Here is a 19405-nt window from a genome sequence, read left to right as displayed (position 1 = left end):
CCCATTTGACCTTTACTAAAATACTTCCCCCCTTCATGGGTTTTGTATTAGGCAATAACACTTGAACCTGCCGGTGAACAGAAGTATCATTCAGCAGTACAGAGTGCAACTTCCATCAACTGTAACAAACAATAATTAGACAACATTGATTGAGACACAGGATATTTCCTGGGGATTAATAACCAGCTACGGGAGGAATTCATGAGCTGAGGCAATGATGGGTCTGTTAACATCAACTGGTGATTAGAGCTTAGCACCAAGGTCAGTGTGGCTATTATAACCTGAAATTGGATAAACATATGGGGCACTTTCTCTTCCCCCTGTTGAAGTTGCGCCACAGCCCAGCAAAGAATCTCCAACCTCATTAATCCTGTATTTTTTGCTGTGCGGAGCCCAGCTCTAAGGACTGCTCTCAGTCAGCTTAGCCCATAGCCTTGTGACTAGCAAGGTGGGAGACGTGAACTGGAGCAACCTCAAGCAAAAGAGAGAGCGGAGTCCAAGTCATCTTCTTTTGGGGGTGCTCTAACCATCCAACCATTACAAGGAGCAGTGGTCATGACTTTAAAAACCAGTATCCACAGTGAGGGGTGCCATTCTCTTGATGTATACGTCAGGCAGTTTGGATTGAATGCCCCAGGGGTTCAGGCACAGATGGATACACTCCCACCTGGGAATTCAGCCAAGCTCAGACAGGAAGGTGGTGTCCTCTGATCAGACCAGAGCACTTCTGGGCACTCTGGGAAAATTCAAGCCAAACCAAGAGGTGCTGAATCGAGCTGGACTTCATTTTGAATGTAGGTGCCTGACGGCTGCCTTAGCAGCCTACCCAAAGGTCTCTCAGGTAATGTGAACACAACCAGTAGGCCCATATGGTACAGCTATGTGGATTACTAGGTGTGTTTCTGCAGCACTGCCCCTGAGCTGGCCCGTGTGCCCTGCACAGGGTCTGCAATCTCCGGCACAGCACTGGGAAACGCAGCTGTACGCGTTCCAGCCTGAGCTGGTTGTGGGCAATCAGCATGCGTCTCTGCTCCATCAAAATGGACATGACCAACACCTGGGTTTGCATTTAGTCCCTCATCACTGATTGTCTGCCTACTGTTATTAAAAATCGTGTCAGGCAGATAAGGGAACACTCCCAATGCAGATGCTGCTTGCTATGTTAGATACTTGAACTGAGATGCAGCTTCTCTTCTCAACTAGTGCCTGACTTGCTCTGCGGCCCTAAGCACATACAACCCCAAGCCAAATTTTTCAAATGTTGGCTGTACAAGACAAAGTAGCACAAAAAACTTGATTTCAGAAGGGACAAGCATCCATTTCAGTAGGAACCATGAGCTCGGCTCTTCTGAAAAGAGAATGCTTTATGATGCTTTTTAAACAGAGACATCTAGGCCTAAATTTGAATGTAAATGTTGGCCATAATCTCACAGATGTTAGTGCTGCCATCTGTGAAATGGGGATAGTAATGGTTATTTCACCAAATTCATAAAGGTATAGATAAGATTTGTTACAATTCATAAAGGGTTTTGAAAACATAGAACTGTAGGGCATGCCATGTCAGCATGGCATTAATGTATACTATGATATATAAGTACCAAATGTTATGTTGCTGCTTTGGATACAGTGTTCTGTTTATAGACCCCATCTTTTCATAGCAGTTACTGTAAAATACAGTGAGAAAGTAGGACTTCATTCTCATCGTTCCATTAGGTTTATAATGACATACCTCAGTCCCCAGGCAGTGCTCTGGAAATATACCCTATGTTTGTTATCTTGGTCTGGAAATTATCTCTACAACTATTAGGACAAACTCTGTTCCAAATGACAAATTGGTCAGCACAAACCCCGACGGGCAGAGTCTGGGGCAGAGCACCTGTCCCTGCCCTGTTTAAGATCCCTTGATGTTCCCTGCTCAGAGCTGCTTCAGCACGCATGCAGCATCATTTCTATTTCATTTTCCCCAACATATTTTTTTTTATCTTCTCTGCAGCTCTACAAGCATTAGACAAGCTAATTTATTACAGTGTGATGTTACTTCCAAATAACTATTGTAAGTTCCAATATAGTAAGGTATTTGTACTCATAAGGAATATCTCTGGAGGTTTAACATTACATGTGCTGAATAGAAGCCTTGTCTTGCTTATTAAAAAATGATTGAGAATAATCTTTAAATTAATGTTCCCATTCACTGCTAAATTCATTCCACAATGGTAAGAGCATTAAAAATATTTGCTAACAATCACTGTAGCAATTTATATTAGTGTTTATGACACATATTATCAGCAAAACAAAAGATGATACACTTTAAAAGTAGTTTTTTAACAATACTAAATTTTTGGTAGTCTTTAAATGTTTTAAATATAAAGTAGCAAGGTGATTTTTATTGGGACACAGGAGAGATAAAGAGTACTGGGCTTGCCAAGAATACTAAAGCTCCATTTTATCTTTATAAAATACCTCTAAAGTCATTAAAATAAAAGACATCCTCCAAGGTCAGGCAGTGAGAACAGGCTATATATATTGCCCACAGATGTGTAAGGATTGGATAACTACCTTTAATTTCTAGGAGCAGTTCAGTTCCTCCATGACAGAGAATCATGTATAAACACTGGCAACCCATCCTCATAGCCATTTGCCACTCTGTTACCTGGAAGAAATAAACTCTGGCCAACTCAGGGTTGACAGAGATGAGATAATACAACAGGCTGTTGTATTTTCTAGAGGTTTGAGAAACACTGTGCTGTGTCATTCAAAGAGAGCAAAAAGTTAGGTAATTCTAGATGCAGATCTTAAAAAACCCTTGCCTGGCAGGGCACCGTTGCATCACTACAGGGCTCCAGAGTCTGGGGCAGTGCCTGTGTTTTGTGTTAGACATCTCCTAGTGGACTGCTGGAACAGAAACTTCCTTTTCACACGTTCTGCTCAGTTAACCAACCTGGCGTCCATGAAGTTGTAACAATGCATTTACTTACTGAAGGACACTTTTTGCATTCGGCTTGGACAGCCTCGGCTACTAGCGGCACTGCTACGTAACTAGAGTCCAAAGTCTTGATGACACCAGCAGCTTGCTTTGCAGCGATGAGTCCTGGACCGGCTTGTATTGACTTCAGTTCCAGTCTCTGCCTGTGCATTGAAAACATTGTTAGAGCTCATGCATTTTGAAGAAATGCAGAAATCATGAGGAGAGGAAGCAAAACAAACAAACAAAAAAACCCCCTCTACCGACCAAAAATACAGAACAAAGAATTAGCAGAGGCTTTTTTAACATAATAGAAGTATCTAGTACCTGCAGAATTATTGCTAGAGAGAAATGACATGAAATACCTAAATAGTAGACTTTCTAGAGTTTGGGTCTATAGCACATGTTAAACAGCCTTCTGTAACCATATACATTCTGAAATGTTTCAAATACTTCTTTATAAGAAGATTTAGAAAGTGAGATTTTGAATGTACTTTTTTTTCCCCACCAGCTCTATCTGTATCATAATACTAAAGAAGTGCCTGAATCATTTTCCTGATGTGAGCATCTCCAGACTTCCAGTGTTTCAGACACAGACCTAGGTTTCATTGTTGTTTCCTTTGTACATATCAGATTTTGCTTCCTATACCTCTGAACTGTCACATATTAGAAATGCAGAAATCTGAAGTGTTTCTTAATAAATGAGAGGGTGCAGAAGCAAAGCACCTACAGAAATAATGTATTGCTTAAAATGGTTTGACCAGTTCCAGCTATTTTCATTTCATTATTTATGAATGCCATTAGTTATTATTTGCAGTATGGTAGGACCTTTAATCAAAGTTGGGCTAGGTGCCATATGGATACAAAATAGATCTAAATCCTACCTTGAGAGTTTACAGTGTTAGACCATGAAGCTGTGATGGTTACATGTACACATGTAACCTGAGTTGAACCACTGCTGCCATCGATGACAGTCAAATTGCCCAACTTACTTTGAAACTACTTTGGCATCTGTTTTTCGTCGGGAATTCAGAAACAAAGCATAATTCTCTTCTGCCTTAATAGATTTGATGAAACTGTCTTCCAGCACATAAATTGTGGCAGACGTGGCTTTTGTGCTGACATCTAAAATCTGAAAATAATTTAAAAATAAACCAAAAAAAGGGCTGATTAGTAAATGACAGAATAGGACCAGATTCTACAGTTCCAAATCGGAGCAAAACTCATAATGAAATAAAACCAAAGGAGGAAAGTGCATGTGAGTTGACAACATCTCAGCCTAAGCCTGCAGACCAGGATCTCCTGAGTTCTCATGAATTTCTTCTACAACAATAATCTAGTCACTTCTGCACCATGTGTTTCAAATTCATTACTTCACAGAAGAAAAGGCACGGGGGAAGTTATGGAACAGGCTGTAGCTGAGAAAATGCCCAGTGATACGTTTAGTTGAAAATAAACTTGAAAATAAGATGAGAAGCTTTTGCAAGGAAATCTCTAATGGATCAGATTTATTCTCGTGCATACCTGGAAAGTGAACCAACCATCAGATTTGATCTGTTTGTACTGATTTGTCTGTAAACAAGTTGAATTCTTTGTGGCAAGTGTGAAAATTAGGAACGCAGTCATTGTGTTAAGCTGGTTTATTAACAGACCATATACTACCTTTGCACTTCTCTGAGCTGAGAAAGGCAAGTGTCTGCCAGGGAGAATCCCAGTGCCTTTGGCACTTCTCCAGCTTGCGCTCAGCAGTAACCACTTAGAAGGGCAGTTACTAGTAGTGAGGGACCATTAAGGCAGGAGTAGGGCTTCAGTTACCTCTGCAGCCCATCTCCTACTTTACATGTCTGCCTTAGGCAAGCAAACTATTTCTTCGAGCTCCCAGGTCAGGATCTTGCCAACATTTATTGAGCATGCTAAATACTGCTACTTAGCAGTCGAGAAAAGGGTTACAATTGTCACTAGGACTGTGACCATATATAACATTTACCATCAAAGAAAAAGAAGTCTCACATTGATTAAAACTACAGTACAGCCAGGAGAAAAATGCTGCCAATTTGCCTAGAAACTAAATTATATTATGGATCTAAAAATGATGTGAATTGGTGTGCTGCCCTGAATGTCAGCTGAGTCAGGGTGGTTTACACAAGAGGAGAATCTTTTCCCTGTACTCCCTGTGGGTGCTACATGCAGGATTGTACTCGTAACCCTACAAATGTATCCGTAGAATTTGTTTGCTGTAATGCAAGAAAGAGCTTTTGAGAAAATGAGTAATAGCTGATAAGGATGTATTTTAAATAGACAAAACAGATTTTATTCTGTTAAATAAATGGTACCTGATTGGGGCTGGTAAATCCTGTCTTTTCTATTTCACAGGAGTCCAGGGCTTTAATTTTAGTTACTTGGTCTTGCCGAACCTGGTAAGTAACATTGCATTCTCCAGATACATCCACCTTGGAAAAAAAGAGTAAGATTAGTATCTGAGTGTCACCCATTTCTGGTTTATTCTAATGTGTGTTTTCCTGTTTGTTTTTCTCTCCCTTTCTTTGCTCAAAGACAGACTTCTAGGACTTGAAACCGCAGACCGTTGCATGACTCTTATGCCACTATGGACAGTTCCTTAAATATATCTCTTGGACCTTGGAACACCCTCCAGAGACCAACCATTTTCTCCACTGATGGCATCATGTACAGGAGATGCTGCATGGTTTCAGTTTGAGCTCTTTTACCAGTTTTGAAGGTAAAGAGAGACTGCTGTTTTATTTTTCCTTATATCAGTGTTTCTAACTTCCTGTTTTGGATAGGCAGAGGTATTTTTCATTAGATGGCTATGAGGGAAAGTAACAGTTTGTTTAAACAAAAAAGTTAGGAAATACCTGGCAGGTGGCACTATACTTAGGAATTTGAGTTAAATTAGAGCTTTACTTATGTTGGCAGATGCAAAAATTTAACTGTATAATGCAGGTTAAATGGATGCAGCTAAACCATTGCTAAGTTTGTGTGGATACTTTTTATTTGGTTTAAAATAATTTAAATAAATAAATAATAAATACAATAGACAATAAAATAATAAAAATAATAAATAATAATAATTTTAACAGTAATTTCAAATAATGATTTAAAATGCCTTGTGAACCAACCAGCTTCAAACCACAGTATTATAACCTCTTTTGCAGTGCTCTGGTTTAATTTGGTTTATTACCAAATTCTGTTAAATTGATAAGGGTATTTTAAATCAAATGGATTTCACCAATTTTTTTAAGTTAACTGCAGCAACATGACTTATGTCACCAAATATTCAGAAGATTAACTTTACGTCCCCAACTTCAAATCTGATCAAAGGGTTACGCTTCCTTCTGAAGTCAATGGGAGCCACAGACATGCCTTTTAGAGCAGACTGGGCTCTGCACATTTCTCTGATAACCAGTGTCTTGCCAGCTATAGCGCCATACCTCACGGGCAGCACCAGAGTGCAGCTGGAGCTGGAAGAGGCTAGCCAGACCTCTCTTAAGATTTTGAACAAGAGCAGGTTCATTTTGATACGAGTAGAAGTTTTTTACCTGTAGGAATAAAACAAGTATATAAGAAAACTGCCCCGTTAAATCTGGTTAAACAAGAAAGAAAAAGTGAGGATCCCCTCTGTAAAAACTCTCTTTACTTTTTCTGATTGGGAAGCTGAACTTTGGACCAGTTATCCTTATTTAAGCAAACTCCAGAGGCTGCAGGGCCTGGCTGATAACTAACAGTACAAAGATGTTTCAGACTTCAGCTGTACCTAAATAGAGTCTGAGTTCTGTGAGCATCTTTCCTGAATGCTAATTAGAGAGAATTTAGAAGGAAAATGGGAAACTAAATATAATATCGCAAGTGACTAATTTTTCTACAAAACCCCCACAGAAATGTTCCTTTTCAAGATGTGAATTGAAATGCTCTGGCTTTACATCCCATGGTAGGTCTTGCCTCCTTCCTCCCCTCATGCATATATCTGTTGCACTTTAATCACAGGTTACAAAAAAGCAGAATGAATCATAACTAAATCATGGTTAGAGTGACTCAAATGATGTGTCACATACATCACAACCTTTGAACTACATGGATCAACTGTTGTGCTTGAGCCTCTCCTCTGGTAACAAAAGACTTTGCACCTCCACTTTGCATTCAAGGTCCTTTAAAAGTGCATTTTTTTCAGGAACTGTAAACACTATCAGTGTGTTATCTCAGGGCAACCCTGGAAGGGGAGATCACTGTGCCAAAGATGAAAGTATCACACCACAGAGAAATCAGAAAAGCAGTGCTCAGAACCTACTGCACGGGAAAAAGCCTGACTTTTTAATACTACATCTCAGTCTTGGCATGTGAACTGCCTCCACCAGTGTATTTGCAGCATACTGGGAGCAGATGTATTTCAACTGTGTTCTTCGGATAATTCAAGCCTTGTTTAGGGATGTGTACAGTTGGGAGCCAGTGCTGTTCTGTTGCTTTTTATGTTGTGTAAAACTGATGACAGGGCTGAGTCTGAAAGTTACTGAGCGGGCCTGATAGCAGCTGCAACTCACTAGGCTGAGCTGGTGGCCAGGATATGTGCTCAATGCCTATTTACAGCAGTAGGTAAAGATCCTGTTGGGATAAGGTGTCACAGCCCTCACTCGGCTCCACAGAAGAGTAAAAGGGAGTGTGACCTTCAACCTTCCTCCTTTCACACTGCCCCCTGCCCATGTCCTACCTGCCGAGCATTGCTTGGGCTGTGGCTGGGAGAGCAGGGCTGTCGGCCTAATGCTCTCCGCCACAAACAACGAGGGGGTAAACGAGCATGGAGAGGAGGCAGGAGCAGCCGCGGCTCCAGCCTTGCTGCTCCCTGGCCAGAGGGGTAGGCTGAATGCAAGGGGGCAAGCGAGCCGCTCCACAGAAAAAGGGAGAGATGAATTTACTTCATTGCCTTTCTGAGCGAGGCTGGGACTTGGAGAGCTACAACTGGACATGGGTGCTCCAAGGGCGGGAGACTATGCTTCGGTCCTCTCTCAGGGCAGGGTGTAAAATCAGCCTGTCAGCGAGGACAGGCAAAACCAAGGCACGCTTGCTCACAGATCCTTTTCTTCTGATTTTTGGAGACAGTTTGCCAGTAGAGGAACAAGACGAAAGGCTGTAGCTCTTTCAGCATCAAGCTCATTAATTTGGAACCATTGAAACGGCAGGTGACATTCAGGTAAATAAGCAAGCCAGAGAGGTGGGTAAAGCAGTCACGCTAAAACGGTTGCTGTAGGTTTAAAGTTATTAACACTGTTCTTGACAGGCTTGGTATAGTCTCCCTCATAATAAACTGTATCTCCTTTTCTGCCTTTAGACCTTGGATAAAATCCTGGCCTCACTGAAGTCAACAGCAAAAGCCTTACACAGCACCAATGTATATATATATATATATATACACACATATATTTGTGGTCAATATGTTAACTGTTTACTTCATACTGTATGGTGTTCTCAAAGCATAAGGGCCTGGGCTGGAGGAGCCCCTTGTGCAGGAATATTACAGTCTGTTCCAAACTACTGTATCTTAGGTAGAAAGATTATATTGTATTAAGAAAACTAAGTGGACAGTGAATTGTTAAATTCTCCAAGCCTGTAAGGAAAGATTTGTCTCAGGTTTCCTCAGGGAATGTATGTGAATTTTAAAAGACGGGGTCTTACTTTTCCACGGGTTAACTGAAGAACTATGGGCCTGCGTAAAGCTTCCAGATATTCTTTCCCAATGATCTTCTCTGTGCTTTTTCCTTTGAAGATGCTTTTAGTATCCGGGCGTTCATTTACATTTTCAAGTTGGACATCTCTTATCTAGCAAAGTAAAAGCAGAGAAAATTCATGTAGAGAGCAGTCTAGCATTGGACTGGGGAAGGCTGGATAGACTAAACCACCTAATAAATCTTTTCTTTCTTCATTTATGGTTCTGATCATTAGTTTTCCGTGATGTCTATGTCTACGTTTTCAAGAGAAACCAAGAGTCACCACTGGGGAAATACTCAGCTTAAAGGTAAGCACCAAAACCCATTCATACTTAGCACGTGTCATGATGCTCAAGTGAGAGCTGACAATCAAGAACTTCAGGCGGTCTACTACCCATCCCGTAGGTGCTTGCACAACATTTCTTTGAAGCTCTGGAAGCTGTATGAAGCAATTTCAAAATATAGGAGATATTTTGAATTTCTGGCTTATGACGTTGGGTACATTTTTGTAAAAGTCGTTTTATAGGAGACAGCTAACTGAAGAAACTGTTTGTAGTTGATGAGACTGTGGAAGAATAAAAGACTTAGCTCATCTTTTGAAAACACATTCTTCAAGAACTATCTGTTTATGTAGTTGGTTAAGCAATTAGATAAATGCATAAAGACTTGGGCATGTTTGAAGTTTTATGATGGCATTGATTACCGTAATTTTGATCAACTGGTCATCATCATTGTCGGGATTTCTCCATAAGAGGTTGACATCCACACCAGAAGAAATCCGGTAGCCTGCACTATCCCGTAGTGATGCTTTAACCTGATCAATAAACACTTCAGATGAGTAAGCAAATTTATATATCTTGTCATTATTTAAGCTTGGTCCAGTGGTGTGCCCTGTTTGGAAAGAGCAGGATGAAAAACACACTTGTCAGTATTTTAGAAATTACCAACCCCCATAATCTCTCATTTTCTCTAAAAATCACCTTTAGAAAAATTAAAACTGTAATTGTCAACAAAAGACATATGGGACTGATCCTTCTACCCTTGCTTACAGGTGCTGTCCCACTGGGGCTGTATTGCAGCTATTTTTTTGTGATTAAATTGACATTAATCTAAGGTAAGAACGTCCATAAAATTTTTTGTTCTAACATTGCACTTAAATACAAAAAGGAGTCACTTTCTTTATACTAGATATTGTAACATTAGAAATTAATCCAAAGTGGTTTGCAAATTAAAATACTATAAGGAATCATGCAATTTACATGCACAATTATCAATTTGAAATGTACTGACATTTTTTGTTGGGGCCAATAGAAATTGTTCTCTGCAACTTTTGCACATTTATTGGGAATTTTTCTATTGAGAGCCTTGCCGTGAATGTAATGAAGACATTGGGAAAATATTTTTTAGATCAAATAATTAAGCTCTTGTTCTTCAAATTAAATAAATGTCCCTGTAACCATACCTTCATTGTTAGATTTATGCTGGTGTATTTTAAGGGATATAAAACACCAATTCCTAGCATAAATCCAGCTTTCCAACATGCATACCTAATTTTTATGGTGATATTTCCATCTGCATTAACAACAAATCGGATAGGCTATTCCCAAGGAATTCAGTTTCAGTGTTGCTTGTGTAAATGCAATCTGTAGTATAGAATGTATGGGTTTGTTTCCTTTATAAAACTACTTAGAGTGCCCTATGCCCACATCTTTCCCTATCTTTTCTTTCTCTCAGGCACAGTTCTGTGGGAAATGTGTACCACCATAAGACCAGTGTCACAGGTCTCTACATAGCCTCAGGTGTAGGAATTAGACCTGCCCCTAAGAGCCTTCATGGTGTTTGCATTCATTCTGGCATGTAGGAGAGGCTGTATCATTTGAGCTTTAAACTGCATTAAGAAAAATGTCACTGCATTTTTTTTTAATGTGACTAAGGAAAATCAATTTCTTCTTGAATACTCTTTAAATATTTTGTTACAAAGGATATACATGACATTCCTTTTCACTGTTTTCGAGGGCTTTCCTCCTTTGGTGTGGTTGGCTACAAAGGTCTCTTCCACACAAGAAAATCTGATGAACTCAGTTTGTAGAGGGAAGGGAGGAGAACCTGGCGGTACACAAAGTGCTGTTACATCCGCAAAGTAAATACACATACAGTGACCTTAGGTGCGATCTGTCAGTATCACAGCCCTAGCCTCTCAGACCCTAGTGCTGCACCACTGAAACCATGGGAATTTCTTCATGGAGTTCAGTAGGTGCAGAGCAGAAATTAAAACTGTACGCGAAGTTAAACCAAGAAAAGCAGAGTGCTGTCCTCAGGGAGATGCATCTCAGACTTATGACAAGTACAGGAAAAAAAAAAAGAAAAAAATCTGCCAAAACATCTCAGACAGATTCTTAAACATGCTGTAATGTAATCGGTGTGTTCAAAGTCCCTTGCAGAGAATCAGCAGGCTATCTTGGTATATCTCGTGTTCCTCAGTGCTTTATTTGACTCTGCTAAATAAATTTAAATTCACTGCATTAGTAAAGAGGAAGAACGAAGTACTTGTTTATTGCACAGTCAGATTTTAAATCCTGATTAGGCACACCCTGTAATTCCATCATGGTGGGACAGATTTCTTCTGAAGTGCTCAGAGAGTCCAAAACCACGTTTTCTAAGGTTTTGTTTGCTTCTTTCCCCTTTTCGCTCAGATGTCATAGCACCACACTAAGATCAGCTTCATTCTCTAAGCAAAAAGGCAAACCCCCCCCCCCAAAGTCTCGTCTGCAGCTTGTGTAAATTGGCAAAGCTACACAGAACTAATCCAATTTACGATTTACGCCAGTTGAAGATCTGGCCCGGCCAGTTTGGTAATGCCTGGGGAAGCAGCCTGTTTGCATGTGAGAGCTCAAACTTATGACTGTTGATTTTTTTGCAGGGATGCTAAAGTGTTTATGCTGGCATGGGGCTGTTTTGGTTTTCTCTTATTTTTGTGTCTACTTTAAAAAAAAAATCACCTAGAAGTGTAAAACCCTTCCTCCAGGTTTACCATGAATTTCCTAGTCCCTTTGCTTCACCCATTTCCCTCACTTCCATCACATTTGGAACTACATTGCTGTTGAGAGCAGAGGGTGCTCAGTGCCTGCCCAGAGGCTGGCAGTGCCTTTCAGGAAGACCCGTGATTCCTTGGAATAACTCTGAGAAGGTTGTTTCCTGGTTTGAAATGTCCTTCCTTTGCCGTAGAAGTGGCAGCGCTAATGATTTGGTATCAGCTGAGATTTTGCAAGTGCAGCCCTCTAGGTGCTTTCTAAATGCGGAGGATGACACAGTCCCCTCTAAAGATAAGAGGGGGGGGGAAAGCACGTCCAAGTAAAATGATCCGAGTGCTGAGACATATGTCTTATTAGTTATGGTGGATGTCTGTGGTTTAGCTCCCTCTCTCTTTTCAGTTGAAGGCACCTTACCCCATCCTCTTCTTTTCCCACAGTTCAGCCCATAGTTTTTTGTTTTTTTTCTTTTTGCAACAGTTCCTTCCATTTTATTCCCTTTCAACATTTGCTTCTCTCCATATACAAAAGAACTGTTCACTCCTGAGGGAAATAGATGAGCAAATGATGCAGGCAGGCAGCTTTTTGTGAGTGCCATGGAAGAGATGAGTAATTGCAAAGTATTTGGGGGAGACAGAAGAGTATTACGGTCTGAAAGTTTTCCCCTTTCCATATGCGGAAAATGCTGGGGGAGCCAGGGCAGAAGACATGTTTAGCTGCAAGCCTGGTATCACTCAGGGTAAAGGGTGACCCAGTGGTGGATCACGATAAGAGAAAGAGCAGGGATGAGGCAAAAAAAATGGTACCATTTAAGAAGAAATATTCCTATACCTTTCTGATAGAAACCTTTAAAAAAAAAAAAAGCCGTCTTTAGAAGCTCTTTCCTTTGTATTCCACATAGCGCTGGGATCCTTGAAACTCTTATCGCCGTTTCCATTTTGGCTGGTGGCAGACTTCCCACTGACTGAGAAGGGAGCAGAAGCGGACGTAAAGACTGCATTCTGTCATACTGTCTTGGGGTCAGAAGTGCCTGTGTGGACTGTGTAGCTTTCAAGGTGGAGTGCATAACACATAGTTTGACTGGTAATGTTAAGTGTCTGTCATTAAGGGTAACATGCCAATTCTATAATTAAGTCGTGATACTGTATAATACAGAAGGTTACACTGTAGGAGCAGAGACAGCTGTCAAGCCCTGTGCCTTTTATTAATACATGTGGCATGCAGAGCATGTGAATCTCCAACTACGAGCTGGCTCTATGTCCATAAATCATATTTGCCAGTTCTTCTGATACTGGATAACTTTAAAAACCAAAACCATCCATTTATTTGAAAATATTTTTCAAAAGAAACTGCAGTAGGAAAGTTTCATGTGTGCTGATCTAGCTGATGTAAAAGTAAAGAATATTCATGTAGTATTTTTGAAAGGCAGCATGGCCTGGTGGACTGAAAGGCAAGGCTCTAATCCTAATCCTAGCTCTATCATTGAGGTACTAATTGGCCTTGGGCCAGTTACTTAGCTCTCGGTCTCAATTTTCCCCTTTGCACAAGAGAAGGAGACCTTGCAGAGCTGATCGAAGGATTAATTAATCAGAAAATGTTTGCACAGTACACCCGGGGATGTAAAGTGCCAAATATTCCTTCACATCAAGAAAGAGCTTTGCTTAATAACATTATGGAGAAGCCGGGAAGAGCAGACGCCAGAAATTTGGCCTGTCAGTATCTAGCCATAAATGTTACTTGGCAGCGTTGTGAAATGCACTCACTGGTAGAGGAACTGCCTGCAAGCTCCTGTGCTTTATAACTCCTGTCATAAGGGGTAAGGACGTAGGGAGGAAGGTTGCTGCTCTCTGCTTACACAGACACACAGTGTCCCGGGTCCCCTGCAGGGAGCAGGAAGAGGCACCTATGGGAGTACCTCCACAGCCTTCTCGACCGCTTAACCCAGGACCGGCTGCTGCCCTGCTCCCCTTCCCTCCTTGTTGAGGACATTTTCATTCAGCCAGAAGAATAAGTGTTGGCTAATGTCATATGACTGCTGCTGTCAGAGCACAGACTGCTGTTACAGTGAGGGTCTTAGAGGACTTGCGTATTAAATAGCTATCGAGTTGTCCTAAAAGTCCTGTAAATTTAATGCCAAACTGTACACACAGCACCACTACTGAAAGAGACCTTCACACGCTGGCACTGCTAGAGTGGGCAGTCCCCAGATTTTGTACCCTTGGCCTTTGTGCAGGACACCTGAGTAAAGCCCTTGCTCCAAGAGCTTGTGTAGACATCTAGGTTTTCATGACTTATTGCAGACCAAGCTCCCTGTGAAATTAATGGGATGCTTGTTACGGACGTCAGTGGTAGCTGAGTCAACTGCACAGAAGATGAAACCTGCAGAGCCTTGAGCCCTTTCTGGCTCTGATCCACCAGAGCACTTCTATGGGTGTTTAACTTTTAAGCATGTGAATACCGTCTTTCAAGTCACTGCCCCCACTGCCTGGCCTGACTCAGCAAGGTCAAGATCCCCCATTTCCTGGCTCATACCGCTGGTCCTGTGCACCTGAAAATATTGTCTCTTCCATCCCCTGTGCTGGCAAGAACCTTACAAGCGCTTAGACCACTGTAATTACTAAATGCATTTTGCATTACTCAAGAGTGCCTGAGTAAAGATGTTCATTTCTGAGGCAAAATATACACCAGTATACAGGCACTGATTATGCCTTCGCTGAGTCCTTTGTTAAACGATAAACCAAGCCCAGCACAGACCTACCTTTAACCGAGGCTGAATACGTGGAAATGATGCAGAGGAAAAGCACTGTGAGAAGAATCATGCTCAACTCGCCTGTGCTCCTGACCGCAGCATTAAATGTTAAAGCCTTGGAGAAGTGAACCGCTCAGACTGGAGTGAAGCTTGCAGAGAGAGCCGCCGAATCTGCCCCTGTGTTTATCTAGATGTAGTAAAGGTCAGATTCCAAATTCCACTCTCAGGTACTAAGTTCATTGAAGGACTTCCAGTTAATTATTAAGAACTAAAGTAGCTGGTGGGTTTTACCCATTTTATTGTTCACCTCAGCTTTCGGTTTTGAATGCTAAACTGATGTAGCCATAACTTCTGAGCAGGGGGAGCCAATCTCTGATCCTGGCAGAGTCAGCAGGAGCTCCTTCCACTCCTCCGCAGTTTTAAGGAAAGTTAGTATGGGTCTGTTGTGTCAAGGGGCCAGATTCTGCCCACTGCTCTACACTATTTTGTACCAACTCTGTGAGTAATCCTAGAAACGGACAGGTTTTAAGGGTCTTTCTAGAAGCAGTACACTGTCATTTATCAATGCTGTCAAAATATTGGTGATACTATGTTACAAAGACTCAGGCACAATGTCAGTTACAGCTATATTGTATTTTTCCAACAAAATTCTCTTTTTTAGCAGCCCCAGCCCCTATATTACATAATTAGAGGTTGGAGGCAGAAAAGATGAATTCAACCAGCCATTCTGTCCCACCCCACTGAAGACTAATTGCTTTGTTAGGTCTAGGAACAAGCCTGGCACTATGGCCTTTGGGAAGGCAGTCCCGCAAACCATCAGATTGTTGTTCTCCTTATTACCCATATTTTTCCTGTTTCTCAAGTTCGCTTTACTGCATCTCCTGATAAGCCCCCTTCTGACTAACCCACGTGCTTCCTCATTTCCCTTGAGAGCAAGTCTCATGCTATAGGGTGCCGAGCTTCACTGCCAGAGGGCTGATAAGCAAACCCTTGTCCCTCAGATCCTGGTGTGGCAGGAGACGGAGCCCCACGTGTTGCTTAGTATATCCAGCGTGTCAAAGTCGTGGAGGGGTCATCCTCTCCCCCGGCAAACGAAACCTGCCTAGTTCTTCAGGGCAGAAGGGTCCCTTCCTATTTATACAGAGCGATACCTGTGAGCAGTTACCAAACTTTCTTTCCACTCTGAGAGGTTGTTTTAACAAGAGAGAATTGTTTCCCCCCCAAGATGTATTCTGTAAATAACTCCCAGTCATAGAATAATTTCCCCACCATACGCTGGAGCGTTACTTGTCTTGTCTTATTACAGCTTTAGAACGTTTGGCTGCCTGCTAGCTACAAATATCCCAACGAAACCAGTGCTGCCCCAGTACTTAACTGCTAGCAATAGGACATTTCTACCACCATAATATTCTGTATTAATAAAGGAACATCATAAGGTGAGAATGGCCTTCACCTTTAATGGTATAAATGCCTCTGCTATTGCATTATGTTAAAAGAGAAGCTGAAAGTAGTGGATCTAAGATGTCGCCAAGCAGTAGGAAACAACAGGTCCATTATCGTTTCCCTCTTTTGCACTTATCTCTCCACGTCTTGTGAAAGTCCCCTGGGAGCTGTGTGTGTGCGTAGAGGAAGGAGGCAGGGAGAGACTAATAGAAAAAGCCCTCTGAGCTGCTGCTGTTTCTCCCTGATTTGTTGTTATTATTTACACTCCTGAATTCAAGGGATTTGAGGCAGAGCCTTATATGGACACCACAGAAGGTACCTAAATTGAGCCCCAGAGCATGTATGGACCAGATGGATATCGATATGAGTCCTTCCCCCAAGTCCCTAAGGACATCACAAGTTTCAGGATTTCCCTGGTGATTTAAGTACATCCCTGACTCCAGAAGTCAAGTCTTTTCCCCAGTCTTCAGGAGAAAACCATATACGTCTTATGTTATCAGGAGAACGTATTTTTTTATATTGCAGTTCCTTACATCAGAGATTTTCTCTTGGTGACAAAATCTCTCTCACTTTATTTTGACATTTAGGATCAAATTCTGCCTCTAATTACTTTTTGGCAACCCCAGGGTAGGAAATAATATTTCAATAGATTTAACTTAACTTTAACTTAAGAATTTGACTCTTGTGATACAAATCATTTTTGTGATACAGATTTAAATAGAGCATTCTTTGGAGCAAAGTGTGTCAGACACTTTGTGTCATGTAATAGTCCTAAGCTTTGTTATATTTTCTGTGTGCTATTTTCTTGCATGGTAAGCGTTAGGAAATCTATGTGTATATGTGTCTGTTTCTGGACTGTAGCTGATCCTTTTGTTGCATTCTGTAGCACTTGAGAAACAAACTTTTCAGGCGTTCTGTACTTTTTTGAAAAACTGAGTACACCATCACTGTGCCAAAATAACTCTTCTAGCTAGAAAGAGAATACAGGTACAGATTCTGCTCTGGAAATGCAAAGTTTACCCTTCATTCACTGGGAGGAGTTGATGTTGGCCTGAAATCTGGAGAATAGTAATCGTTCTGTTCTTACACTCTTGGGACACTCTCAGGAAATGTGTTTCTTCCCTCAAATCAAGTTTAAAAATGCCTCTCAGGCTCTAGTATATTAGAGGCCAGATCCTCAGTTGTTGTATTCCTTTGGACACCAAAGGAATTGCCTTAGTTATGCCAGATACAGCACCTAAGGATATAGCCATCACATATGTGTAGAGAAATAAAGCACATACATTTTCATGTGCATATATATATAAATATATGTATATATATCACGCACACCTGGTATATTCAGGTAGACTATACTCCTAAAACTTACTTGAAAACATGGGCCCTGAACCTCATCTCAGTTATGCCCAGAGTAAATCAGCAGTAACATCCTTCAAGTCAGTGTTAACTAGTGAAAAAAGTTTTGCACCCACCAAAGTCCACTACACTCGGAGGCTGCAGGATCAAACCCTAACGTACACCTCACGCCATGCTGGCATATGTTCTAGGGTCAAAGTATTACTGTTGCTGCACAGTTTCCAGAGTCCAAACAATAAAGCTCATATCTTTATGTGACCTAATAAAACTAATGAGATTTCCTCACATCTTCTGAGGTTAATGAAATGCTTTTGTCCTCTCTTCACAAACGACAGAGTGAAGCTTTTGGCTTTCAATGCAAACATTCAGCTATATCCACCAAAGTACCTAAATCCATCTTCTCCCTTCAGCTAGTGCCAAATGCCCCAGCTCTCTCTGTTTCAGATGATGATGTTCCTAAGACATCCATGTTTCTGCCATGGGAGACAGAGGGAGGGATATGCATGGCCAACCACTCTCCGAAGGTGCGTTCCTCAGGCAATTCACGTCCTAATCTTCCTCTTCCTTACTGGTGTGTGGGGCCCAGTCTACCCAGCACTGACAGAAAAAGGCATTTTTTCACCCTTGCTCCTTTGCCCACCCTCCTGGGTGGTGGTAACAGTTCAGGTGTGCAGGCCAGGCTGCTGTGGCGGGGATGCTGGTGAGCATGCCACCTCGGGAGGCAAAGCCGTGTGCTCTGGGTTTGCATTGCCATGTCTTGTGCCCGCCAGTTACGTTCTCCGTGTGGTGCGCTGCAGGAGCTCTGCAATCAGATCTGACCCACCAAGAGTGATTTCTGTTTACCAGCCTGAGCCTCCACTGAGTATCTTTTTCCTCTCTCCATATTCTGCCACTTGCCCTGAAATGCTGTTTTTGCAAATGCTTTAAAACGCTCCAGGAAACTACTATTTGAATAAGCATCTTGAAACATCATAATATGACTATATCAAATAATTAAATTCAATTAGATGGTTCTTTCTAAGTATTTGCAACTGTTCAGGTCTTCATTTTGCCTTGTCATCACTTGGCACTTTGGCAGACTTTAGCACAGAAAACATTGCATTGCTCTGTATTGCTGTTCAAGGATGTAAGGATCTGGATTAGCAATACTGCCACTTTGGAAACTGCAAAATGAGAAAAACAAATTTGTAAATCAAAACATCTGAGCAGCTTCTTCTTTCTGAGAAAAAGCACACCAGAATATTGTGTGAATTTGTTAGGTGTCCTTTTTCTTTTAAAAATAGAAAACAAGCAAATGGGCTTATATCAGTAACTGGTCTGCAGCCTTTTAATGACCAAATGAAAATGAAGGATTCTTTATTGGGATGGTAATGCACTTGGACTTGTGTGATTCTGGTATGTAAATCTAGATATTAATAGTAACATGAGTGAGGTTTTAAATAGATGCTAGCAAAAGCAAATGCAAATCTAGTTATTTTTAAAGTAGTGAGGCAAATAAGAATTACAAATGAAATCAAGTATTAAACCAAATATTAAACATGAACAGCAGTTAAAGGTCAGTTTCTTACTCTGGAGACACCATACAGTTTTGTGAAACTGTAGCTCAGCCTACCTGAATATACCAAGCGTGTGTGATATATATATATATATACACACATATATAGCATATATATACACATATATAGCAGTGGTAAATCTGAAACCAGCACTAAAATTGAAAGACTGTGTATATCTGGAACCAATGAAACTTGAGATAAACACTGGTGCACATGAAAAGGATATTATGGTAGCACACACTGATATGTTTGTTAACTTCATGTGCCTCATTAACCAGAGATGAACAGATTATCTACATATTTAGTTTGCCCAAAATATATTTTTCTCATATATTATAATCCTGGTCTCCAGAATAAATGCCTGTACCTGTACCTGCATTCTTTCCGCAGGTTGTCTGAAGAGGAAAAAAGGTCACCATTAGTTGGGTATTGTCACTAAATTTTAAAGAACTAATCAACAGTGGCCTTTTAAAACATGAAATGCGAAGCCACATACCTCCTTTTTAGGGGGCAAAATGAATATGGAATTGCTTGTGGTTCTTTGGAACTCAAATTCTGCTCTGAGGAATGCGACTATTTAAAAATACTCCTTTGGC

The 19405-nt window shown here is 41.1% G+C and overlaps 1 protein-coding gene across 1 annotated transcript in view; it reads right to left on the bottom strand.

Annotated features, from left to right (window-relative positions):
* MTTP (microsomal triglyceride transfer protein) overlaps positions 1–14604 on the bottom strand; it is a 30227-nt gene extending 15623 nt beyond the window's left edge. The window contains exons 1-7 of the mRNA XM_013951913.2: positions 14464–14604; positions 9380–9567; positions 8645–8788; positions 6412–6519; positions 5296–5412; positions 3955–4094; positions 2976–3126 (exon numbers count right to left, since the gene is read on the bottom strand). Of these exons, the coding sequence (XP_013807367.2) occupies positions 2976–3126; positions 3955–4094; positions 5296–5412; positions 6412–6519; positions 8645–8788; positions 9380–9567; positions 14464–14524 (909 nt within the window). The 5' untranslated portion in view covers positions 14525–14604. The remainder of the gene's footprint in view (positions 1–2975; positions 3127–3954; positions 4095–5295; positions 5413–6411; positions 6520–8644; positions 8789–9379; positions 9568–14463) is intronic.
* Positions 14605–19405: the final 4801 nt, after the last annotated feature.

The sequence above is a fragment of the Apteryx mantelli genome, chromosome 5 (genome assembly GCF_036417845.1).
Source record: "Apteryx mantelli isolate bAptMan1 chromosome 5, bAptMan1.hap1, whole genome shotgun sequence".
Classification (NCBI taxonomy): Eukaryota; Metazoa; Chordata; class Aves; order Apterygiformes; family Apterygidae; genus Apteryx; species Apteryx mantelli.
The sequence above is the reverse complement of the archived record's forward strand: the minus strand, read 5'-3'. Positions and strand labels throughout refer to the sequence as shown.